We start from the raw sequence: 26500 nt of genomic DNA, 5'->3' as shown, positions 1-26500 counted from the left end.
GCCACGAATATCTTTTAGTAATGAATTTATATTTTTTTTTTATACATTTGTAGTGAGTATTATATAACGATAGTCAAGGAAATATACAAAAGCCCATTTCTCCTTCTTAATTTTAAATATGCGTATGAAACTTATTTTGTAATTTTTTTCTCAACTTTTGCATATATTTATTAAAATTATACATAGCAAGTAATCTAGCAACAATCGAAAATAACTTTACAGTTTCTTTGTCTCATGTATAGCCTATACTATTTTTAGATGGATGAATTATGCAATAATCATGATATTTTGTTGGGAAGATCTCTTTCACAACTAAAAAAATTCTTAGATTTCGATCACTAAGAATAATTAATTTTTATATTTCATAATACATATTATTGATACAATAATTAATTCCTATAGTCAACTTCCATCACAACAAATATAATTGAAAATAGTCTATTACAACCATCAATATTTGTAGCCATTATCAAAGTACCGAAATATTTGATATGTAGTATCAATACCAAAAACATATCGCATATATAATCTAAAACTTCTAAGACAAGTTCTAAAAGCCCAAAATATTCTTTGAAAATAATTTTTTGATAAAATTATTATTTGGGCATAAGTCTTGTAGTCATATAGTTTTAACTCCCTTAAAAGTATAATTAAATTATATGACTTGTCAAAGCTATCATGAACCTCATTAAATGTAATCTTCTGTACAAGATAAGCTTTCTTGTATGAAAGAATAACTTCAATTTTTTTTAATATCAACAATAATAAACTTTGGAGTATAATCAATATTTATCATAACTTAATTTTTAATTTAATTTACAATGAAGGAATTACTATATTCGTTATAATTCCTATTTAATCTTGATAAATTATGAAAACTATCAATTCTACCATGAGTTACTATTATCCATTGGCGAGAAAATTTACATTTTGCTTTTATAACTTTTAGTTGTAATATGTTTAATATCAAAATTTATTATAATGCATAGTTTTTTAAGGCTTTTTGAAATTCAGCTTTATCTCAAAACATCTGTACAATGACATTATTTAGCTTACAAAAGAATATATATAATATAATATATTATAATATAATATAAATTTAATATTATTTAAATATTATACTTGATCAATAAACAGATCATTGTATGAACAATCATCATCTTAAGCAAAAAGAATTGATATTTTTAACAACACACCATCATCTTGGCTATAATTGTATTCAACAAATACTTGTTCAATATTATTATACATATTTTTACTTAAAATAATTCACTAACCAATAACATAGAATTAGTGCAGCGAAAAACCTTGGACGATAAAAATCGCGTTCGTTCGATAAAAGTGATTTCGGTAGGAAAGCCGATTCGTAAATCACTTAAACTTTTGAAGAAGCGAGATGCAGCAAAGATATAAGTGCAGTTTGCAGTTATGGTTCAAATCAGATAGTAGGTGCAAACTGAAATATGATATTCGTACGAAAAAACCGATTTACGTCTAAATGCTGATTCGTAAATCACTTGATTAAGTGAGATGTAGTTAAAGCAAGGATATAAAGGCAGTTTGCAGTTATGACAGAAATCAAAACGTAAACGCAAACTGAAATATGATTATCATACGATAAAACTGATTTACGTCTAAACGCCGATTCGGAAAGTGCAAAGCTTGAAACCCGATCGTATATGCGCAAAAAGCAGTAAGCTTTTGAGGAGATTTGCAGTAAGAATAAGATGCTCAAAGTAAATGCAAACCGAGATTTAGAGTGGTTCAGTCAATCTTGACCTACTCCACTTTTGGCTTCCTCCACAAACGAGGTCACCGACGTCAACTAGAGGCCTTCCTTCAATAGGCGAAGGCCAACCACCCTTTTACAGTTTCACTCCTTTTGACGGGCTTAGGAGACAACCCTTACAGAATTTTCTCTCCTCTCTTTAAAGATCAGAACTTGGAAGAAAAGAGGGAGAAGAACTTTTGGCCTTTACAACAATTTTGAGCTCTAAAAATCATAAAACAAGATCAGGATTTCGGTGTATATTCAGTGCCCTTTCAGTGCTGAATGGGTGGGGTATTTATAGGCCCTAACCTAGTTTGAATTTAGAGCTCAAAACTGTCAATTCTTGGAATTCTGGGATCTAGCGGTTGCACCTCCTGACTGAGGCGGTTACACCGCCTGGTAGAGCTCGAAGACTGAGTCTCTGGGCGGTGCCACCTCCTGTCAGGGGCGGTTGCACCTCCTGCCAGAGCTCGAAGACCGAGCTCAGGCGGTGCCACCGCCTGACTGAGGCGGTTGCACCTCCTGCCAGAGCTCGAAGACCGAGCTCAGGCGGTGCCACCTCTTGTCAGGGGAGGTTGCACCGCCCAGTCTCGCTCAAAGACTGAGCCCAGGCGGTGCCACCTCTTGGCTGGGGCGGTTGCACCGCCCAGTTTCGCTTGGAGACTTAGCCCAGGCGGTGCCACCTCCTGGCTTGGGCGGTTCAATCGCTTGGCAAAAATCAAGGTCTGAATGGGTTGATCCATTCGGCCCAATTTGGGTTTTTCAGGGGCCCAATTGCCCCAAGATTAAGTTAATGGGATCACCTCCCATTTCCAACTTAATCATTGTGCTAACTGCGATATTTCCTAAGACATTTACTATAACTTGCTCCGGTGCGTCAATCGCTTCTTCCGGCGAGCTTCCGGCAAACTTCTGTCGATCATCCGATGAACCCTCGGTGATGCTCCTACGGACTTTCGGCAAACTCCTGGACTTGCGATGATCCACTTGGCGAGTTCCGACGAGCTTCTTTGGCATGCTCATGATCATTGTTCCCGCAGGAGCTCCGACGACTGTCCGAACTTCCGTCAAACTCTCGAACTCCCAACGTGATCATTGTCTTGACTCCGGCATAACTCCTGCTGCATGTCTTTCTTCCATCGTAGTTAATCCTGCACACTTAAAATAAAACTTCGATCGAGACAATTAATCCTAAGCAATTAACCAAGTTGTCTGGCATGTCATTGGTCCCTCGACGCTTCGTCCGATTCTTCGGCGCATCGTCCTCTCCTACAGCATATTGCCCAATCGGCCAGTTGACTCCGCAACTCCGATATCCTTGGCATAATACCCACTCTTCTTGGCCCGATGCCCGAGTCCACGGCCCGAAGCCTTCTGTCGATACGTTGACCGATCCACCGGCCCATCGTCCAATCTTCTGACATGTTCCTCCGGCACAACATGATTTTCCTGCTTTAATTGTCTTATCTTGATCGAAGTATCCTGCGTCACTCAAAATGCAGATTAAATCATAAACATATATCAAGTAGTTTCATCATCAAAATACGAGATTCAACAATAATTTCTTATAATTTTTCTTCAACCAATTCATTATCAAAGACATCACAACCGTAATCATCTTTATCACAATAAATAAGTCATTCAAGTATGTGGAAAGAGTCTTAAAACATAATTTATTTAGTAAATATTTTTTATGAAAACTTAATATCTCACATAATATTTGTCCATCAATTTCATTATGAATAAAATCCTCCTTATAATGAGATTGTTAAAATTTAAAATATTATTTTTTGCAATCGATGAACCAATATAATAATAAAATAAACTATAACACATTGGATTCATGAAATTTTGATAGACATCAATATACTTGATGCTTTTTCTCTTCTTGATTCAAGAAGAAAAAAAAGAAAAAAAAAAAAGAGATGGACAGAAAGAATGACAACAAGCAAACGTGTAGAAGAAAAAGAGAAGAGAAGGACAAGAAGATAACGACAAAGGAGAAACTTTTTGTTTCTTCGTCGAGATCGACACTCATACTACGACAACAATCAATTTACTGGATACTATGCTAATCACTTTGTAAGTATCCGGTAACAGAGTTGAAATATTAAACCAGCAGTGAACCATCTAACTTCAACTGTTGAATAAAGTTTTACGATCCAAAAGTCACTCTTTTAGGTGAAAAAACAATCCTTAACTATTTAGAAGTAAAAAGGTAAAAATACTTCATCAATGCATATTGTTGTTGCTACATTTTTTAGGCATTCCCTCATAAAAAGTCAGTTAAAGAATGTTTTTCAAAGATTCACTCTAAAAATAATAAATCAAAAAATAAACAAATAAAACCACGTTGTATTTTTTAATAAATAATAAAATAAATTAAAAACTTTTCATTTTTTAAATTAAAAAATTAATGACCCCTCTCTCTCTCTCTCTCTCTCTCTCTCTCTCTCTGTTATTCTCATCCATTCTCCCTGCTATAAATGTCCCCCAATTCGCCTCATCTCCTCCGCCCTCTCCACCTACTTTTTCCTCTTTTGATTCCCATCCGTTTACGCTCGCGCTAGCGAGGGGCGGATAAGGTGAATAGATCTGTTTCTTTTTCCCACTTCCGCCTTACTGATTTCTCCTTTCTTCGTTTTCTTGTACCTCTTCTTCGGTTTCGAGAGGCCGCGAGCTCTTCTTTTTAGGGATTTGAGTCATTTGGTCCATTTCATGGTATACAGCCGCTGTTGCTCAAACAAAGATCGATTTTTTTGGCTTTTTCTTTCTCAGATTTGAAGAACTTCCGCGCCGCTTTGAACTTTGATTTTGTGGTTGCTATCTTCCGATTGAGATTTTCTTTGAAACGCACAGAAATCTTGTTTTGATGCTTCAGCGACGAGATTTGTGAGGATTGAAGGAAATCTTTTTGTCCGTCTACAGGCGTCGCCATCGCTGATCTTGAAGAGATCGGTGCAACAATGAACGCTTTCGCTGCCGCCTGCGATGAGATGAGGCCAGCCTTCCCCGTCGCGGATAGGAAGACCCCTGTCTTCTGCCCCAAGCCGCGCCGGCTCAGCCCGCTTGCCGGCATCGCTGAACCGGCCCGACCTCCCCGTTGGCATTCGAGGTATGTCTCTCCTCTCTTCTCCCATCTGATTCCTCGATCCTCTTTAACTGTCTGATACCATCTCTCTCCTCTTTCAGTCATCAAGCAGATTTATTGGATTCGAAGGCCGGGGCGGATCTGTTAGACATATTTCTCGCAAAGGTGATACTTCCTCTTTCATTTTGCTTTCGATTCGTGTCATATTTCGATTTACGGAGAAGAACAGCCAACAAAGTTGTTCCTTTTCGATTCGTCGGATCCAAATTGCTGTGTCTGTCAGTGATCGTCTTTGTTTCCACCTCTTTATGAGGATAACATGGGAGATTTAATATGAATGTTCTGCGTGCAGGGTGGAGAAGAAGATCAAGTAGCTTCGTCGCCGCCGTTCTTCTGCGGCTCGCCGCCAAGCCGTGCGGCCAACCCGGTCGTCCACGACGCACGGTTCGGGGAAGACGGCATGCCGGCATCCTTCGTCCCTTTACCACTAACCCAATCCGGCCCACCCATCTCCCCCAAGCAAGGCTGCGCTCATGCCAAGTTCGGCCTCTTGCCGGCGGCCGTGCGGATCGAGGGTTTTGATTGCCTCAGCCGCGACCGCCGGAGCTGCAGCGGCATCACTGCTGTGGCCTAAGCTTTCTTTTGGGGGGGCTCATAAGAGGAAGAGAGAGAGATTAACAAGTCAGAAACATAGCTAAACAGATGGGGGATAGATAGATTCAAAGCGAAGCTTTAGAGGTAATATGGAAGGCCTTATAGCGTTCTTTGTAACTGTACATTTTCCCATGTCTCTGTAAATTGGAAGTCATCATATCTGTAGATATGTAGCGAGTGTGGAGACAGAGAGAAGGGAGGTTATGTTTTGATGTGTTCTTTTTTTACCTCCGAGTCTATGGAATGTGTAAATACTCATCATGTGCAAGATCAAGATGTGTTGGAAGCACTTAATTCATCCTATGCGTCTTATGCCTTTTGTGGCCGGCTTAGATTTGGTGTGTTGTGTTGTGGAATCAAGGATCTATTACTTTGGAATCAAAACACTAAGTCATCTCTCTCTCTCTCTCTCTCTCTCTCTCTCTCTCTCTATATATATATATATATATATATATATATATATATAAAATTAGTCTTGAGACATATTTTAAATTAGACAAATTAAAATTAGATAAAAATGATCATCATAACAATGTAAACTTACTAGACTTTATTTCAATCATCTATTTTTAATTTTGAATATAATTTAAATAAAGGATTTTTGTTTTGAATATCTAACTCATTTGAGTGATCTGATTCAATAGATAATTGATACTTATCAATGTCTTAAAAGGAAAGTAAAAAAAAAAAAGATAAAAAGGGGAGACGATAAAAGAGGACTAGAAAAAAAGAAAGGAGATAAGGGGAAGCATCATAGAAAGAAAGAAAATGAAATGTGTCCCTAAGAGAAAAATGCCGACAAATGAGGGAGTTGTAAAAGCTGTTTAGAGTATCTATGATGAGAAATGGTGCCATAAGCCCTAATGGAGGACAGCATCACATGTTTTAATAGTTATTTAGGGTTTTTTAATATAATATTTGGATCATATTGGTTCACTTCTGTATTTATACGTATAGTTCATTTCAAATTATATTATTTTGAGTGGTACAATGATCATTAGTTCAAATATGCTCATAAGTTTAGTAGATTAAGTCATGATGATATTTCCATTTATTTCTTTCTCTGAATATTCTACTTTTATTTCATAATAAAAATAATAATAATGTAGCCATGAGTTTGAATGTTATGAGGGTTTGTATGTTATGGTGACCTCAATATCGACCATAAGAGATGATGGGCTCCGATGTTTATGATTCTCTTAATGGACTCTATAATTGAAATCGGAGCCTATATGGATCGGTTGAAAGATGCTATGGTCCATTAGAATTCCACCCCAACTCACAAATATTATTTTTAATATTTGGTTGGAATCCATTCATTTTTGAACTAATTTAAAATTTGGATGGCTCAAACCAATTAACCAAATCTATGGATCAAACCAAAGTAAAAAACAGAGAACAAATTTGTAGTGATTTGAAATTTGATGGATCAAACCCATCAACCGAATCTACGGAACAAACCAAAACAAAAAATTGAAAGACTGAAGAGTACAATTTTAAAGAAATTGAAATAAGAAGACGGTGAATTATAGAAAATTTATTTATTTATTTATTGACTTAGTTCATAGGGATGAACTTACAGAGTTTTTTACAGTATGTTTTCAATAATATCATAAAACACTATAACATGGTACATAAATATTAAGATATAGTATTTTCTGGTATTATTAAAAATACCATAAATATTGTATTTTTATAAAAAAAAATTATAAAAAATACTATGTTATAATATTTTTATTATATTATAAACTTTTTACTATTATTAAAAAAATTATAGTATAGTTTAAGAATAGTATAATTATATTGATTCATCTTTTATAAAAAAAACACTATTAGAAAATTGACGTATTAGATAAAAAAAAAAATGCTATTAGTAATTCGTTCTTAAACTTTACTTTTTTTTTTTTTTTCTTTTCGTTCATTTTCTGCTGCCTCAGCAGACTTAATTTATTGCTGAGGTGGGCCCATCGGAGACTTGAGGAAAGAATATGCGTGAGCATTTGAGCGCATTGCGCGATTATTTATTACTATGTTAGAGGCGGCGGTTAAGCGTTGGAGTCAGTGCCGCTGCCAAACGGGAATAGAGTCATGATTGGAATCAGGGATTCGGGGTGGGGTCCAGCGGAGATGATGTCGTGGGTGTGTGGGAGCCTCTGTTCGGTACGAGGCATAGGAACGGCCAATTAATATCTATGGGGATGCAGCCACCGCCCCATGTGAGCGCGCGTACCTTCACGACGCAAAACGGGTCAAGATAATTAATATATCCCAAATCCGTCGCGAAATATTTCCTTTTAAACAAATCCAAGTCATGGTTATTAATCCTAATTTACTTCTCATATTAATTTTAATTTAGTAATTAACTCAAGTATCTTTTTTATAAACACAAAAAAATTATTAATTAAAATTATTTAAATAATCTGTTATTATATTACAAAATTAGATTAACTCGATTCATACGGATTATCCAAAAATCAATTAAGTTAATTGGTTCATTCTAATTTTTCAAAACATATGATCCGATCAGTAAATGTATCGTTCAAAGTCCTCAAAAAAGAAGATTATGTGTGATTTGGTACATACATGTCATGCACTAAAACATGCCATGGGTGGTGGATCTGACCACTATCACTATGAATCACTACCGCTACACGTTCATCCTTTTTCCTCCTTCCTATTCTAATGAATTCTTCTCTTTACAGTAACTTCTTTGACTCTCGATTGGGGGCCTTTATTGATTCGGGACAATTACCTCATTTTTTACGATCCTTTCAATTTAAGATGAACAAAGATAGATTGAATGAATTACATCTCATTGCTAAGAAGTCAGTTTAATTCAAAATTTTAGTTAATTTAAATTTTTGGATTAAAATTGGTATTAGCGTGCGTATTTTATATATCAAAACATAATATTTGACTTCATATATATTTTTTTATAAAGAATATATATTTTTTTAATTTTTTTATAAGACAAAACAAACTAATCAAAATAATTATAATAATAAATAAAGATAATATATACGGCAAGACCTTCTTTTTTTTTTCCTGTATATTCCTTCCACAAGTCAAACGTCACCCGTCGCAATTTGGTGATAATCATAAATTGCCTGTTCTTTCACTAACATCATAATCGTATTATAAGACTAAATTAATTTTTCGTAACTAATAAAATATTAAAATGTTTTATTGATAAGATAAACAGCATATTAAATTCGTTCACATGAAATGCGAAACACGTCATGTCAATTAAAGAGAGAGGACACATCAAAAATAATAAAAAGAGTCGGTGCCATGCAGTGTCGATTACCGGCGATCAAGTCCAAGCGATCAGGTGCCGCTTAGGACTAAGGAAGGAAGGGGTAAGCGGGGGGTAACCTCACCGTAGCGGTCCGACGACCGACTCCCTCCGGCTCCGGGTCCGCGTTGAGGTCGAGGCATCGCCGCGGCGCCGCGTCCTTCTGCTCCCTCTTCGCCCCGGCCGCGGCCGCATCCGACGCGCAAGCGTCAGCAGTGGCTCCGCCTTTCTTGGTCGCGTCGGCACCGAAAAAGTCCTCCCACGCGAACGCCGGGCTCCACTTGGGGCCCGGTCGGGCGTCGCGCATCCGGCGGAGGATGGCGAAGAACTCCTCGACCTCGTCGTCGGTCACATGGGAATCGCCCCCCGTCGCAGCGCGCGGGTTGGACGGGCGGCGGTAGTCCTCGTCGCCGCGTCGCCTGCGTTTGGAGGAGTCGTCCATGGAGCGGGAGACCGCACGGCTTCGCTCTTCACCCTCACCGCTCGCCCTTTTAATAGGAGTTAAAGGGAAAGAACTTGTGAGCTTCGCGTCACCGGATGTACAATGTGATGACGCCATAGTACTTGTGAGCTTCGCGTCACCGGATGGTAAAGATTAGAGTCACCAAAGAAGCTTAGTAGGTAGGTCAAGAAGGTCTTCTTCATAGGTGCGAATCTTAAAGACCGCACTGTACAACGTTGCCAAGTGAAGGACAGAATCACTGCCGCATAATACAAGGCCCGTGTTATGGTTGAGGTAACCATAGCATTATAGAGACAGACCCCTTGTACTGTCCAAAGCTTAATTTCTCTCCTATTTCATAATTTATATCCATTTTTACACCCTTGACATAAATGTTACAACAATCTACCTTTGATTTCGAGTACCGGAATCGCATTTGGCAATATCGAGCTAACAATCAAACTTGGCATTAATAATAACCAAACTAATGATTAATATATATATTTTTACATTAAAATCAAATAAAGATCATCAGAATTTACTCGTGGTAAGGGAGGAAGATGTTCACCGACACCAATTTGGACGATTTGTATTAACTGAATATTTCATTATATTAATATTTATTTAATTATGATGTCTGATTGACTATTATTTATGACCAAATAAAATATGATGTTTTAGCATAACCTATTCCCCACTAATTAATGTCATTTATTCTCATCGGACACCACAAGCCACCATAGAAGAAGAGTAGCTATGCTACTCTACCAAGAAACCTCAAGATAATTCTCAATCCTCTAAATAAAACCTTCAAATATCTCTCTATTTTTATATTGAATTAAGAACATCCTTGACTACTCTTCTTGTATGACTCTTTGCCCAATTCGACTATTCCATGACAGTAGAGTTTAAGATGAGTTTTGATCTAAAGAAAACAACCTGAGTTGGCTCTGAATTGTAATTCATTAGACATAATAGAAAATTTTAATTTTTAATTTAAATTTATTATTCTTCAAGTAACTGATAAATTAAATGTATTAAATTATATTTTTCTTTTTTATATATCACGAATTACCACAACCAAATAGTCCTTTGTACTAATCAAGTCTTGTGTCTTCTTCGATTGTTTGCGATTCTTGTGTCTTCATTGCAACAATTATTTATAGACAAGTCTGAAGTCGTCACTGCTTTGATGGATGGAAACAGCAATTGTTTCGAGGAGGAGGACTTGCAATGCATGCTGCATGGCTTGGGCTTCTTCGCCTAATCAAAGACCCATTACGTAAGCTGCAGGGATTGCTCGTAAAGCTGTATATCCTAACTTCAATGTTTCTTCTTCTTTAAATGATATATATATTATTTATCTATCGTCCAATGTTTTAAGCTGTGATATATATATTGTCCCCCCCACTTCTCGTCCTAATAATGTCACGCGTTTTAGGTTGCATGTCACCACCGGCTTCACCCTCGTTAGACAGCTAGGACATGATTGATGTTGCCATTTATCGGCATTCGCAAGGGTAAACATCAACCTCTTTCCTCGCCCAAGGTTAAGTGTGCATGCTATGAAGATTATAATTATCTTTTGGAGCAATATTAAGGATTAGTGATAAAGTGTTCCATCACTAAAAATTCTAATGTAAACTTTAGTGACGAAATAAGTATGAATATGATATGATAAGATTATTTTATCCTAGTTTAAGATGTGTCTATAAATAAGCATAGTATCTGTAAGATGTGTAAATCAATTGGATTTAGAGTATCAATGTTTAGAGGAGTCAATTCTAGAATCAAAATTTGAGATGGTTGTAAGTTTTTTGATAAGTTCAAAATAGTCTTCTTATTTCTGTCGATTTTCTTTTTACGGTAATAGTACTATATTTTTGCTATTTAAGAAAGAAATAAAGTTGCATGTAATCCTCTTTTTCTTCACGGATGAAACGTTGCTTTTCGAAGAAGAAAATACATTCAGGTGAGCTTTCTATATTACATCAATAGAGGGGAAAAAATAATAAATAAATTTTTAGTTGTTGAATAAATGAAGATTGATTAAATCTTTAATGTTCAAAATAGATTGATTCGATCAGAGGAACAAGTGTTTGAAGATTAAAGTAAAATCCAAGTCAAATTGATAAATGTAAATATCATACTCTTAGTCTCACCGACTAAAGTATGATGTTATTTTTCAATTCTTTTACTAATATCAATAGGAGTGTGACGAAAACATAGGTAATCTAAAAATTAAAATATATTCATTTACTAAATAAAATGATAGGGTTCCTCTTATACATAGTAATTTTAACACACAGATATAAATTATAACCTCTAACCAAAAGAAAAATATACTTATATAACATGTCCAAAGATTATACGCATATAAATGTCTATAGGTTATTGTTCATATCTATACTAGTATAAACTTACACGTGCTCACTTCCTGATCCAATCACTTGGGTAGACTATTAGTATCTTTACCTATAAAATAGGGCTTATAATAAGGAACCACTTAGTAAATATAAGTCTTTATAGTTTTATTTATGTAAGCATGTATCATGTGATATATATATATATATATATATATATATATATATATATATATATATATATATATATATATATATATATATATATATATATATATATATAATATTTTAAAATTATCGATAGAAAATACTTAACGGTAAACATCTCATTCTATGACTTTTTTTTAGTAAGCATAACACTATAACATAGCATATGTAAAATAAAAAAGTAAAATTTTATATCAAAATAATTCAAAATACTTATACGCACATTTAGGAAATATAATAGATTTATACACTTCTATACCCCATATCATAATAGATACGTGCACTCTCACATGGCACATCATAATATATACGTACACTCTCATACTATATAACATAATATATATGAGCACTCCCACATAGCACGTCATAGCATATACATGCATTGCACATTGTAATATATTTTTGCACTCTCATACTGTACGCCATCATATATACATGCATATAATTTATTTTCATCTTAATTCATATATTTTTGTGCTTATAAAATATATACATTCATATTTAGTTAATGTCTAGCTAATGACAATCATATCATTTGAAACATACTTTATAAAATGCATTATGAGTACAATAACTTATACGACCACTATTTTATAGTGAATTAAACTTATGCTTATTTGATTTACTCAAAATGAAGATGTTTGTAAAAGATCACATACCTTAATAATAGAGTCTGTTAAAGAGTAGTACACCTATCAGATTGGGAGCATAGGGTAATGAGATGTATTAATTAAGAATACTATCTCATGAATTATTGATTTATAATAATTCATAAAAATAATTCATAGAAATTTTTTTATAAAATTTCTAATAAAATACACTATACTTAACCTAAAAATTAATCTGAATTTTATTAATAATTTTTTAAATAATTTATATTATAATTAATGAACTATTTAATATCACTCAAATCATCGCATGATTTTACAAAAAAAATTTACTTTACTATTTTAGGTGATCAAACGATCTTAAACTATCATAAAATTTTATAAAAACCAAAAGACGTATTTTACTCAATTCTCAATTTTTAGCTTAAAATAGAATCATTTGAAGACTAAACTACCCTCTTAATTCACGACCAACCTATTATGTTGTGTTAAAATTGGATTGAGACTATCTAAACTTATAAACTTCATATCTTGGTACATAGACGGTATTCACTCAATTCTAAATCTCACATAACCTTAAGAAATTTTTTTAAAACATATCAAAAGAATAAAGTTTAATCATATCGCTAAGGAGGTCAATTCAGCACTAATGAAAGATAGATATCATAAATTATATTACTAAGTGATGATAATATATTATATATTATTTATACTTATGCTAGTTGTAATTTAATATGTATGAGACTTGGGTACTATAATAAATACAACATTATCCAATTCTATACAAAATCAAACCTATGTATACCTCTCATAACAACACTCTTCTTAGATTTGAACTAAACTGACCATCATTGTGGTTAGATTAAGATGTGTGACGTTGCAATGGTGTCTTCAGCTAATCTTTTAAGATAACCTAAGTTGACCATATCAATTAATGACTAACTTAAAGGCCCACTAACAAAAAAGTTATTAAGTTGAAACAATTCGTTGGATCCAAACGATAGCATAGACAATTGGATCTTTTGAGCTCAAATCATTAAATAAAAGGTAAAAAAAAAGATAATGAATGGAGTGCAGTGTGCTCGCTTAGGGAGCGGTGGCGATGCATAAAGAGATAAAGGAGAGAGAAAAAAAACTAAGATTTTGAGTTTTCTGCTTAACGATCACGGGTTAAACTTTGTTACTTTTGATCCAAATTTTATGCAGAAAATCTTTGCAGCAAACTCTACAATCCTAATGGTGTTGATCTGCAGTTTACTCTCTCTAAGGTACTTTCATTCTATACCCATTTTATAAGACCTAGAACTCTTCTTTTGATGAGATACATCTATATGATGAATATATGCTATTCTTGAGCCAAGATATATGATCTTGATGCTATTGTGATCCTCTTGCTATTTTAGAGAAGACTTATTGTAAACATGTTATCATTACTATTGATTATAGAAGTTTGAGGTGGACTATGGTTCCATGATTTTTCTCGCATTAGGTTTTCCACGTTAAAAATTTGGTCTCACTATGTGATTGATTTATTGCTCTACTATTTATGCTATTCTGGTTTATATTTGCTTTTAATATCAAGTTGATATTTTGATGATGAACCCATTTTGATATACAAAGAGGGAAAAGAATTATTCCGCTTTAATAGGTTTTTCCCAACAAGTGGTATCAGAGAAGGTTATTTGGTGCTAGTTTTTTCTTGTATGATTGAATTGGAATAGTTAGATGGTATGATTAAATTGAACTCATCAAATTATACAACTTAGATATGTATGATGGAAGATTTGCTCGATTGCAAAGATTTGTATAAGTCTATCAAGGTTAAAGATAAAACTTCTACTATGGACGATGAAGAATGAGAAGTTCAACATAGAAAAACTATTGCCTATATTAGAAGATGGATAGATATAAACTTGCATGAGTATATTTCCGATGAAACCAGAGTTGATGTTGTTTGGCAAATGTTAGAAAATCTCTTTGTGAAAAAGATAGTGGGAAATAAAATTTCTCTCCTCAGAAGGCTTGTAAATTTGAAGTATAAAGATGGTGGTAATATTGTTGAGCACATAAGCCTATTTCAGAGTCTTACAAATAAGCTGGTTACTATGAAAATGAATATAGATGATGATATGTAAGGATTATTACTTCTCAGCTCTTTACCAGAAAGTTGGGAAACGTATGTTGTGACAATTTGTAACTCCACGCCAGAGGGGACTATAAATATAGATATGGTTAAAAATAGTTTGTTAAATGAAGATGCCAGAAGGAAAAAACAAAATGAATCTTTTTAGGTACATTTGTTACTGAAAAACAAGAAAGACGTGGAAGAAGTCATAGCAGAAATCTACATGGTTATAGAAGAAGATCCAAGTCTAGAAGAGATATCAAATATTTCCATTGTAACAGGTCAGGTCACATGAAGAAAGAGTGTAGGTTTTGGAAGCGAGAGCAAAATAAAAGGAAAAAAAAAGAGAAAAAGACCAATACAGTTGTTGTTAAAGGTGATATCATTATTGTTTGTGATGATGGTTGTGTTAGTCTTGTAGCTCAGGACAATAACTGGGTAATTGACTCTAGTGCTTCATTTTATATTATTTCTCATGGTGATTTCTTCATATCTTACACTACTAGTGATTTTGATAATATCAAAATGGGAAACAGCGGTACATCGAAGATTGTGGGTATTGGAAATATTTGCTTGAGGACCAGTATTGGGAGCAAATTGATACTCAAAGATATCAGATATGTTTCAGATATTCGTCTTAACTTGATATTTATAGGCAGACATGATGATGAGAGATTTGCACATTATTTTGGTGAAAGCAAATGGAAGCTCACTAAAGGTTCTCTAATTGTGGTAAGAGGAAAGAAGCTTAACTCTTTTTATGTCATGGAAGCTAAGCTACACAAAGGAGAGATTAATGCAATTCAGAAGGATGAAAGTATAGATCTTTGGCACAATAGACTTAGTCATATCAGCGAGAAGAGACTTCAAACTCTTGCTAGAAATCAGTTCTTACTAGAGTTGCAAGGTATATCTCTTAAATTTTGTGATCATTGTTTAGTTGGAAAAACATATAGAGTTGCATTTCATACATATCAATCATCTAGAAGATCATATGTTATTGATTTAGTTTATACTGATGTTTATACTATGCAAACTAGAACTCTTGGAGGTGTTCTTTATTTTGTTACTTTTATTGATAATCATTCTAGAAAAGTTTAGGCTTTTGCTTTGAAATCTAAAGACTAGGTACTCGATGTTTTCAAAGAGTTTTATGTCAATGTTGAAAGAGAAACTGGCAGAAAGCTAAAGTGTGTTCGATCAGATAATGGTGGCGAGTACAAGGGTCCTTTTGAGAATTATTGCAGGTTCCATGGTATCAGGCTTGAGAAAACAATTCCTAAAACTTCTCGGCAGAACGGTATGGCAGAAAGGATGAATAGAACCATTGAAGAAAGGATTAGGTGTATGCTTTCCCACGCCAAGTTACCGAAGTCATTTTGGAGGGAGTATATGAGAACTACAATTGACCTCATAAATCTTTCTTCATCAGTTCCTATGAAAGGTGATGTTCTAGAGAGAGTATAGAAAAGAAAAGATATATCTTATAATCATTTAAAAGTCTTTAGGTGTAAAACATTTGTTCATATTCCTAAAGATAAAAGGTCCAAGCTTGATAATAAAGCAAAAGCATGTATCTTCTTGTGATATAGTCTTGAAGAGTTTTGGTACAAATTATGAGATCTAGTGAACAAGAAGATTATTAGAAGTAAAGATGTATTTCTTGAAGACCAATTGTTTAATGATGGTGATAATGTTAAGAAGCCAAAAACCTCTATTTATATTCCTTAGAGTTTGGATCCAGTTCCTTCACCTATAATTTATGATGATTATGGGGGAGATGAACAAGAAGATTGTGGTGAGAATGTAAGTGATGATACTCTTACAATTATGATGCTAAACCAATTGAACAAGCACTTCCACCACTAGTTGAGATTACATTAAGAAGATCCACTAGAGAGCGACAACCATCTACCAAATATCCTCCATATGAGTATGTTATGCTTACTGATGGGGGAGAGCCAGAAACTTACCAAGAAGCTATTCTACATGAGCATAAGAATGAGTAGGTTAAAGCCATGCAAGAAGAGATGTGATCCTTACATGAGAACCACACCTATGACTTGGAAAGTTACTTAAAGAGAAGAAAGCTCTCAAGAATAAATGAGTTTACAAATTGAAGACTGAAAATAATAGCTCACAACAAAGATACAAGTTACGACTAATTGTGAAAGGATTCAATCAAAAGAAAGGTATTAACTTTGAAAAATATTTTCTCTTGTTCTCAGTTTGGCTGCCCATTTGAATTTAGAAGTTGAGCAACTTGATGTGAAAACAATATTTCTTCATGGTGACTTCGAAGAAGAAATTTACATGGAGCAACCAAAAGGTTTCAAAGTCAAGGGAAAATAAAATCTGGTGTATAAGCTTAGAAAAAGCTTATATGGACTCAAACAGGCACTTAGACAGTGGTACTCTCACCCAAGCACGCTTAACTTCGGAGTTCTAATGGGATCCGGTGCTTTAGTGCCCGTATGATTGCACTCGTTTTGTGTGCGTCATCCCTCGCCTTTGTGCACGTCGCGGACGGCGTATCGATGACCGGAGCCCATTGCGCGCCCCGAAACCTCTTGAACAATCTCGAAATCACCATTGTTGGATCTCTTTGATGCCCATGAGGCTGACCACGTACTAGACACGGCAAGCACGCGCCGAAACCATCGGGACATTCTCGAGCGGTCACGGCAAATTCCGAGGCCAAAAACCATCGCCTCGGAGGTCGACGGGAGAGGTTTTGGCCGCTCAGGGAGCAAAAAGGAGTGCAACATGAGGACTTCCAAGGGGGTCACCCATCCTAGTACTACTCTCATCCAAGCACGCTTAACTTCGGAGTTATGATGGGATCCGGTGTTTTAGTGCTGGTATGATCGCACTCGTTTTGTGTACGTCGTCCCTCGCCTTTGTGCACGTTGCGGACGGCGTATCGAAGATCAGAGCCCATTGCGCATCCCGAAACCTCTCGAACGATCTCGGAATCGCCATTGTCGGATCTCTCCGATGCCCACGAGGCTGACTGCGTATCGGACACAGCAAGCGCACGCCGAAACCATCGGGACATTCTCGAACGAACTCGGAATCGCTATTGCGGCCCCATTTCGGAAAACTCTCTCCGAGCCCCACGAGACTGACAGCGTAGCGGTCACGACAAATTCTGAGGCCCAAAACCATCGCCTTGGAGGTCGACGGGAGAGGTTTTGGCCGATCGGGGCGCAAAAAGGAGTGCAACACGAGGACTTCCCAAGGGGTCACCCATCCTTGTACAACTCTCGCCCATGCACACTTAACTTCGGAGTTCTGATAGGATCCGTATTAGTGCTGGTATGATCGCACTTATTTTGTGTGTGTCGTCCCTTGCCTTTGTGCACATCGCGGACGGCGTATCGACGATCGGAGCCCATTGCAGGCCCCAAAATCTCTCGAATGATCACGAAATCGCCATTATCGGATCTCTCTGATGCCCACGAGGCCGACAGCGTACTGGACACAGCAAGCATGCGACAAAACCATCAGGACAATCTCGAACGAACTCGGAATCGCTATTACGGCCCCATTTTGGAAAGCTCTCTTCGAGCCCCACGAGACTGACATCGTAGCGGTCACGGCAAATTTTGAGGCCCAAAACCATCGTCTCGGAGATCGACGGGAGAGGTTTTGACTGCTCGGGGCTTAAAAAGGAGTCCAACATGAGAACTTCCCAGGGGGTCACCCATTCTAGTACTACTCTCACCCAAGCACGCTTAACTTCGGAGTTCTGATGGGATCCGGTGCTTTAGTGCTGGTATGATCGCACTCGTTTTGTGTGCGTCGTCCCTCGTCTTTGTGCACGTCGCGAATGGCGTATCGACGACCGGAGCCCATTGCGCACCCCGAAACCTCTCGAACGATCTCGGAATCGCCATTGTCGGATCTCTCCGATGCCTAGGAGGCCGACCGCGTACCGGACACGGCAAGCGCGCGCCGAAACAATCGGGACATTCTTGAACGAACTCAGAATCGCTATTGCGGCCCCATCCCGGAAAGCTCTCTCCGAGCCTCACGAGACTGACAGCATAGCTGTCACGGCAAATAAAGAGGCCCAAAACCATCGCCTTGGAGGTCGACGGGAGAGGTTTTGGCCGCTCGGGGTGCAAAAAGGAGTGCAACACGAGGACTTCCCAGGGGGTCACCCATCCTTGTACTACTCTCGCCCGAGCACCCTTAACTTCGGAGTTCTGATGGGATCTGGTGCTTTAGTGCTGGTATGATCGCACTCGTTTTGTGTGCGTCATCCCTCGCCTTTGTGCACGTCGCGGACGGCGTATCGACGATCGGAGCCCATTGTGCGCCCCGAAACCTCTCGAACGATATCGGAATCGCCTTTGTCGGATCTCTCCGATGCCCACGAGCCCTACCGCGTACCGGAAACGACAAGCGCGCGCCGAAACCATCGGGACATTCTCGAACGAACTCGGAATCGATATTGCGGCCCCATTCCAGAAAGCTCTCTCCGAGCCCCACGAGACTGACAGCGTAGCGGTCACGGTAAATTCTGAGGCCCAAAACCATTGCCTCGGAGGTCGACGGGAGAGGTTTTGGTCGCTCGGGGCGTAAAAAGGAGTGCAACACGAGGACTTCCCAAGGGGTCACCCATCCTAATACTACTCTCGACCAAGCAAGCTTAACTTCAGAGTTCTGATGGGATCCGGTGCTTTAGTGCTGGTATGATCACATTGGTTTTGTTTGCGTCGTCCCACGCCTTTGTGCACGTCGTGGATGGCGTATCGACGACCGTAGCTCATTGCGCGCCTCGAAACCTCTCGAACGATCTCGAAATCGCAATTGTCGGATCTCTCCAATGCCCATGAGGCCGACCGCGTACCGGACACGACAAGTGCGCACTGAAACCATCGGGACATTCTCGATCGGTCACGGCAAATTTCGAGGCCCAAAACCATCGCCTCGGAGGTCGACGGGAGAGGTTTTGGTCGCTCAGGGCGCAAAAAGGAGTGCAACACGAGGACTTCCCAAGGGGTCACCCATCCTAGTACTACTCTCGCCCAAGCATGCTTAACTTCGGAGTTCTGATGGGATCCGATGCTTTAGTGCTGGTATGATCGCACTCATTTTTTGTGCGTCGTCCCTCGCCTTTGTGCACGTCGTAGACGGCGTATCGACGACCGGAGCCCATTGTGCGCCTCGAAACCTCTCGAACGATCTCGGAATCGTTATTGTCGGATCTCTCCGAAGCCCACGAGGCCGACCGCATACCGGACATGGCAAGCGCACGCCGAAACCATTAGAACTTTTTCGAATGAACTCGGACTCACTATTACGGCCCCATTCCGAAAAGCTCTCTCCGAGCCCCACAAGACTGACCGCGTAGCGGTCACGGCAAATTCCAAGGCCCAAAACCATCCCCTCAGAGGTCGACAGAAGAGGTTTTGGCTGCTCGGGGCACAAAAAGGAGTGCAACATGAGGACTTCCCATGGGATCACCCATCCTAGAACCATATCTGATCATTGTATGTTTATGAAGAAATTTTTAGATGATGATTTCATTATTCTCCTGCTATATGTTAATGATATATTTATTATTGGCCATAATGCTGAAAAAATTAAAAAGCTTAAAAAAGAGTTAAGTAAGTCTTTTGGCCGCTTGGGGCGCAAAAAGGAGTGCAACACAAGGACTTCCCAGGGGGTCACCTGTAACATCCCATTAGTCCCACATCGGAAGTGGGCAATGTGTATGATTAGCTTATAAGGGCCTAATGAGTGTATTATGTTAACTCCCGCTTAAGCATTTTGGTCTGTGGTTGATGGATCAAAATGGAGTTATTGGCCAATTTTGGCTACTCGGGTCGTGAGGTGGTATTAGAGCATGATTTGAGAATCACTAAGAATTTTTTTGATATATTAGATGAAAAAAAAAAAGGAGGAGGTTTATTGACTTTCATTTAGAGATTGATCAAAAAAATTTTCTTTTGATGTTTTAGGAAGCAAGGATGACGAGATCGTCTGGTTCTCCTGTTGCATCTACTGCTGATCAATTGAGTGGTATCATGCAGACTTTGGAGACTATGACACAAGTGATGCAACAACAACAACATGTCCAACATGGAAGAAATGATGAAACCAGGATATCAAACCAATCGGGGTTAGGAATTGAACAGTTCAAGAAGCTTAGTCCTCCCAGCTTTAGTGGTGAGTCTGATCCAATGGCAGCAGAACGATGGATGATGCAGATAGAGAAAATATTTGATGTCTTAAATTACCCTGATGATCAGAAAGTTTCTCTTGCTACCTTTATGCTGGAAGGAGAGGCTGAACACTAGTGGAGAATGATTAAGAGGATTTTTCAAGTCAAACATGAGCCAATGACATGGAAGGCATTCAAAGAAAAGTTTAACGATAAATATTTTCCAGATTGTATAAGAGATAAAAAAGAATTGGAGTTCTTGAATCTTATCCAGGGAAATATGACGGTTGCAAAGTATGAATCTAAATTCACTGAGCTCTCTAGGTTTGCCACACATATGACTGATGATGAATCTAGAAAAGCAAAAAGGTTTGAAAGGGGATTACAGCCAGCAATAAGAAGTCGAATGTCAGCCTTAAAGCTACAAACATATGCGGATACGGTAGAAAGAGCTTTGAAAATTGAAAGAGACATGGAGGAAATTCAAGAAATCATAGGCAAGAACAAAAATGACAAATTTACTAGCAAAAGCATGAGAGAAAATGAATATGAAGCTAGTTCACAATACTTTGCTTGTCACTTGGATATTCTACCTAGACCCTTGGATTATATGTTATATGTAATAACTACTGTTGGAGATTCTTTGGCAACAAACTTGGTTTACCCATCTTGTTTGATCTCTATTGGAGAACATGAACTCTTTGCTGATTTGATTCTCCTAGAGATCCAGGGTTTTGATATTATACTTGGCATGGATTGGTTATCTTCTCATCACGCTAGTATTGATTGTTACAAAAAAATAATTACTTTCTGCATACCAGATCAGCCTATATTTTACTTTGAGGGCATTGGGCATGATTTGCCTCCTTGCTTGATATCAGCATTTCAAGCTTATCATCTTATGCAGAAGGGTTGTTTTTGTTATATGATGTGTGTAAAGGAGCATTCAAATCAGGAAACCCACCTAGATGAAATTTCAGTGGTCAAAGAGTTCCCTGATGTATTCCCAGATGACTTGCCTAGTTTACCTCTAGATAGAGAGGGTGAATTTGCTATTGATCTAGTCCCCAGTACAACCCCAATATCTAAGCCTCCCTATAGAATGGCACCACTTGAGCTAGAGGAATTAAAGAAGCAACTACACGAATTATTAGATAAGGGTTTCATACGACCCAGCGTATCTCCATGGGGTGCTCCGGTACTATTAGTGAAGAAGAAGGATGGAATATTGAGGCTTTATATTGATTATAGACAGTTGAATCAGGTGACCATAAAAAACAAGTATCCCATACCCATAATTGATGATTTGTTTGATCAACTGCAAGGTGCACAAGTATTCTCTAAGATTGACCTGAGGTCAGGTTACTATCAGTTGAAGATCAAGGAAGAGGATATTCCAAAAACAGCTTTCAGAACTCGATATGGTCACTATGAATTCTTGGTGATGCCTTTTGGTTTGACAAATGCCCCTGCAGCTTTTATGGAACTAATGAATAGGATATTTCAACCGCTCTTGGATATCTGTGTAATTATATTTATTGATGACATATTGGTATATTCAAGGAGTAATCAGGAGCATGAGGAGCACTTGAGAAATGTATTGTCCATATTGAGAGAAAAGAAGTTGTATGCAAAGTTCAGCAAATGTGAATTTTGGTCGAATGAAGTTGCTTTCTTAGGCCATGTGATTTCAGGGAAGGGTATATCTGTTGATCCAAAAAAAATAGAAGCTGTAGTTGAATGGGAAGTACCAACAAATGTAATAGAAGTTAGAAGCTTCTTGGGCATGGCAGGTTATTACAGGAGATTTGTGGAGAGATTTTCTCGAATCGCTCAACCTCTCACCAAACTCACTAAAAAGAATGTGAAATTTATATGGGGTAATGATTTGAGCAAAGTTTTCAAGAGTTGAAAAGAAGATTGACTAGTGCTCCTATTCTCACTATTCCAAGTGGTAGTGAGGGATTTGTAGTTTATACTGATGCTTCAAGAAAGGGCTTCGGATGTGTTTTGATGCAGGAAGGGAGAGTGATTGCTTATGCTTCTAGACAACTAAAAGGTTATGAACTGAATTATGCAACTCATGATTTGGAATTGGCAGCAATTGTTTTTGCTCTAAAGTTTTGGAGACATTATTTGTATGGTCGGTAATTTGAAATTTTTACTAATTACAAGAGTTTGAAATATATTTTCACTCAGAAAGACTTAACATGAGGCAGCGAAGATGGATAGAACTTTTAAAGGATTATGATTGTGCCATCCATTATCACCCGGGCAAAGCGAATGTGGTAGCTGATGCACTTAGTAGAAAATCTACATGTTTTATGGCTAGTCTGGTCGTGAAGCAATGGAAGTTATTAGAAGAAAATTTTGATTTGAATGCTATGAGGAAAGAGCAAGACTCAATGATATTGATGGCCTCCATTCAAGTGCAATCTAATCTTATTCAACAAATTAAGGAAGGACAATTACGAGATCCACGTTTAATCTACTTGAGGAATGAAGTAGAAAAGGAATTGAAGCCAAAATTTCAAGTAACAAAGAATGACCTATTGAGATTTGGGGATAGAGTATGTGTACCAAATGAAGATGGATAGAACTTTTAAAGGATTATGATTGTGCCATCCATTATCACCCGGGCAAAGCGAATGTGGTAGCTGATGCACTTAGTAGAAAATCTACATGTTTTATGGCTAGTCTGGTCGTGAAGCAATGGAAGTTATTAGAAGAAAATTTTGATTTGAATGCTATGAGGAAAGAGCAAGACTCAATGAAAGTCATACTTCAAATCACACCATGCATCCTGGGAGCACTAAGATGTATAGAGATCTCCAAAGTCATTATTAGTGGGAAGGCATGAAGAAGGAAATTGCAATGTATGTTTCAAAATGTTTGACTTGTCAGCAAATCAAAGTAGAACACCAAAGACCTGGAGGGTTGTTGCAACCTTTAGATATTCCTAAATGGAAATGGGAATGTGTTACCATGGATTTTGTTTCAGGACTACCCAGAACCTCTAGAAAGCATGATGCTATTTGGGTTATCATTGATAGGTTAACAAAATCTACACATTTCTTACCAATTAATATGACTTATTCGCTTGATAGACTTGCAGATTTATATGTCAATGAAATAGTAAGACTTCATGGTATTCCAAAGGAGATTATCTCTGATAGAGACTCCAGATTTCTCTCTAGATTCTGGAGAAGATTACAGGAATCTATGGGCACTAAAGTCAAGTTTAGTACTGCATATCATCCTCAGACTGATGGTCAGTTAGAAAGAACAATTCAAACACTTGAGAATTTACTTAGAGCCTATGTTATGGATTGGAAAGGTGAATGGGATAAAGATATTTCACTTATTGAGTTCACTTATAATAACAGTTATCATTCAAGTATTCAGATGGCTCCTTATGAAGCTTTATATGGGCGGAAGTGCATAACACCTATATGTTGGGAGGAAGTTGGTGACAGAAAGTTTTTAGCACCAGACAAAGTACAAGAAACTACCGAGAAAATTCAAGTTATAAGGAAAAGGTTAAAAACTGCTCAGAGTCGTCAAAAGAGTTATGCTGACAATAGAAAACGAGATATTGAGTTTGAAGTTGGAGATTGTGTGTTCTTAAAGGTTTCTCCTTCCAAAGGCATTATAAGGTTTGGGAAGAAAGGAAAGTTAAGCCCAAGATTTATTGGACCTTTTGAGGTCCTTGAGAGGGTTGGTTCTGTCGCTTACAAGATTGCCTTGCCACCATCGTTGTGCCATATCCATAATATATTCCATGTTTCGATGATTAGAAAGTATATATTTGATCCTTCTCATATCATTAAGTATGAGCTGATGGAGATCGATAAAGATTTATCTTATGTGGAAGAGCCCACTCAGATTGTTGATAAGAAAGAAAAGATCCTAAGGAATCGGGTCATCCCTCTAGTTCAAGTAATTTGGAGACATCATTCTGGAGAGGAAACAACCTGGGAGCTAGAGGAGGAAATGAAAAAGGTTTATCCCCATCTTTTCATCGATAGAGGTATGATAAATTTAGAGGACTAAATTTTTCTTTTAAGGGGGGGAGAGTGTAACATCCCTCATTTCTGAATTTTCGTATAAGTTTCTAATTGTAATATAAATATCTATTTTAAATTTGATAAAAGAGTCAAAGTATGAATCTGATAACTTATTCATAAGATTTGGGGGATTTGTTCAAAAAAAAAAAATCTGAGGACCTATATGTAAACCCTAAGGACCTAATCGTAAATATAATAATACAAGGACTAAACTGCAAAATGTATAAAATTACAAATCTTACCATTTAAGCCTCTCTGCCTTCGTTCATAAGGAACCGGCAGCTGCGTGGAAGAACAGAGAAAGAAAGAAAGAAGAATAGAACAAAAAAAGGGGGAAGAAGAAGAAAAAATTTGGGGCTTTGAGATTTCTTGCTCAAATCTTCTCATTTATGGTCAAGTCAAGTATTCTAATCCCATCCTATAGAATTATTAGTCTTTGAACTCATATTTATTCTGAATTATTTGAAAGATTTCAGCCTAGAACCTCATATTTCTCTTGATAGATACAAAAATCATGGATCTGAAATTTTTTGGTAAACTGACCCCTATACATTGTTTCAGCCATAATTTTTAGCACCAAATGTGGATTTAGGCAGGACCTTGTTCATTTGAAAGTAGACTCTTATAACTTTCTTTTGACTCTAATTTTGAAAATTTTGGACACCGAATACTTACCCAAAAGTCTGTTTCAAATGAGCCTATGGATGCTGCAAAACAGGGATCAAAATTTTTGACCTTTCGATACTAAAATGCCTATAAGTCCCTTTTGAAAATTCTGATTTATACCAAACAGATTTCATTTGAAACTAGACTTGAAACCTTTCTTTTGATATATAGATTGAAAAATTTGGAATTCAAATGCCTATTCTGCTATCTGTTGAGTCCGATTCTACAAAACAGTGATTTAGTTTTTGACCTTTGGTCACTAAATCAATGGTAACTCCTTGCTGGAAACCTTGATTCGTATGAAACTTATTTCATCAGAAAATAGATTGATATATCTTTCAACAGTAGCTTTCTTAAGAATATTGGAGTATAATTGATAATCTAAATTATTTGTACAATGTGCCTCTTGAATTCTGTCAAAAATCGAGCTTTGGTCGATTTCGTGTATTCTATTTCATTCGTTTGGAAATAGATTCCATTCAGTCCCCTTCGCTCAATTGAGGCTTATGTTGGTGCTTGAATTCTAGTTTGATCTTGTCTATAAATTATTTATATTCTTGAATCATTTTGTGTAACGTTTATGCTATATCGCATTGACACATATAAGCACATGTATATCCCATTGATCCACATTTGCTTTCGATATGTGCCTATTCTAGTTTCATTCCTTTAGATATTGAATTCATCTAACCTTCTTATTTGAATTGAGCTATATATAATTGCTTGGAATCTGTGTATACTCTTGCTTTCATTTCATTCCAAATCAAAATACATTTGTGAGAGATTGTTGCTTGCATCGTATTAACTCGTAAAGACACATGTGCGTTTGTTGTTCCGCGTGTGCTTCCGATATATGCTATTTATTGTTCATATTGCCCTTTTGTACTCTGGTGTTGTGGGATAATGTGAACCTTTGCCAGAAATGGTAAAGGGAGTTATGCATAGAGCCTACGATGCTCTGCCGACCCCCTCTGACTTCACATAGACGTGGGTGGATGGAGCTCCCAAACGTGGGAGACTTCTGTCTGGTGGTCAT

The 26500-nt window shown here is 37.2% G+C and overlaps 2 protein-coding genes, 5 non-coding genes and 1 pseudogene across 8 annotated transcripts; 2 read left to right on the top strand and 6 right to left on the bottom strand.

Annotated features, from left to right (window-relative positions):
• Positions 1-4228: 4228 nt before the first annotated feature.
• Positions 4229-5814, top strand: LOC135646177 (uncharacterized). 2 transcript variants are annotated; one of them, XM_065165418.1, is made up of 4 exons: positions 4229-4356; positions 4700-4886; positions 4964-5027; positions 5215-5814. In XM_065165418.1, the coding sequence occupies exons 2-4, from the start codon at positions 4738-4740 to the stop codon at positions 5494-5496; spliced, it is 495 nt and encodes a 164-aa protein (XP_065021490.1). In that variant the 5' UTR covers positions 4229-4356; positions 4700-4737; the 3' UTR covers positions 5497-5814. The 2 variants fall into 2 exon arrangements, with proteins under 2 accessions (XP_065021490.1, XP_065021491.1); XM_065165419.1 differs by having other exon boundaries at positions 4353-4492.
• Positions 5815-15081: 9267 nt separating this feature from the next.
• Positions 15082-24745, top strand: LOC135644179 (uncharacterized; the record flags this gene model as incomplete). The annotated part of the gene is made up of 2 exons (XM_065161648.1): positions 15082-15288; positions 24287-24745. Coding segments are annotated over exons 1-2 (666 nt in total), but the record flags the coding sequence as incomplete, so codon positions are not given.
• Positions 17313-17431, bottom strand: LOC135647582 (5S ribosomal RNA). The gene has a single exon (XR_010500318.1). It is a non-coding gene; the product is annotated as a 5S ribosomal RNA (ribosomal RNA).
• LOC135647776 (5S ribosomal RNA) lies at positions 17773-17888 on the bottom strand (annotated as a pseudogene).
• Positions 18230-18348, bottom strand: LOC135647383 (5S ribosomal RNA). The gene has a single exon (XR_010500122.1). It is a non-coding gene; the product is annotated as a 5S ribosomal RNA (ribosomal RNA).
• LOC135647314 (5S ribosomal RNA) lies at positions 18690-18808 on the bottom strand. Its single transcript, XR_010500055.1, has one exon. It is a non-coding gene; the product is annotated as a 5S ribosomal RNA (ribosomal RNA).
• On the bottom strand, positions 19150-19268 carry LOC135647738 (5S ribosomal RNA). The gene has a single exon (XR_010500466.1). It is a non-coding gene; the product is annotated as a 5S ribosomal RNA (ribosomal RNA).
• LOC135647251 (5S ribosomal RNA) lies at positions 19539-19657 on the bottom strand. The gene has a single exon (XR_010499993.1). It is a non-coding gene; the product is annotated as a 5S ribosomal RNA (ribosomal RNA).
• Positions 24746-26500: the final 1755 nt, after the last annotated feature.

This window comes from Musa acuminata, chromosome BXJ3-8 (assembly GCF_036884655.1).
Source record: "Musa acuminata AAA Group cultivar baxijiao chromosome BXJ3-8, Cavendish_Baxijiao_AAA, whole genome shotgun sequence".
In the NCBI taxonomy this organism is placed as follows: domain Eukaryota; kingdom Viridiplantae; phylum Streptophyta; class Magnoliopsida; order Zingiberales; family Musaceae; genus Musa; species Musa acuminata.
Note: the sequence above shows the minus strand (reverse complement) of the source record. Positions and strands in the feature narration are given on the sequence as shown.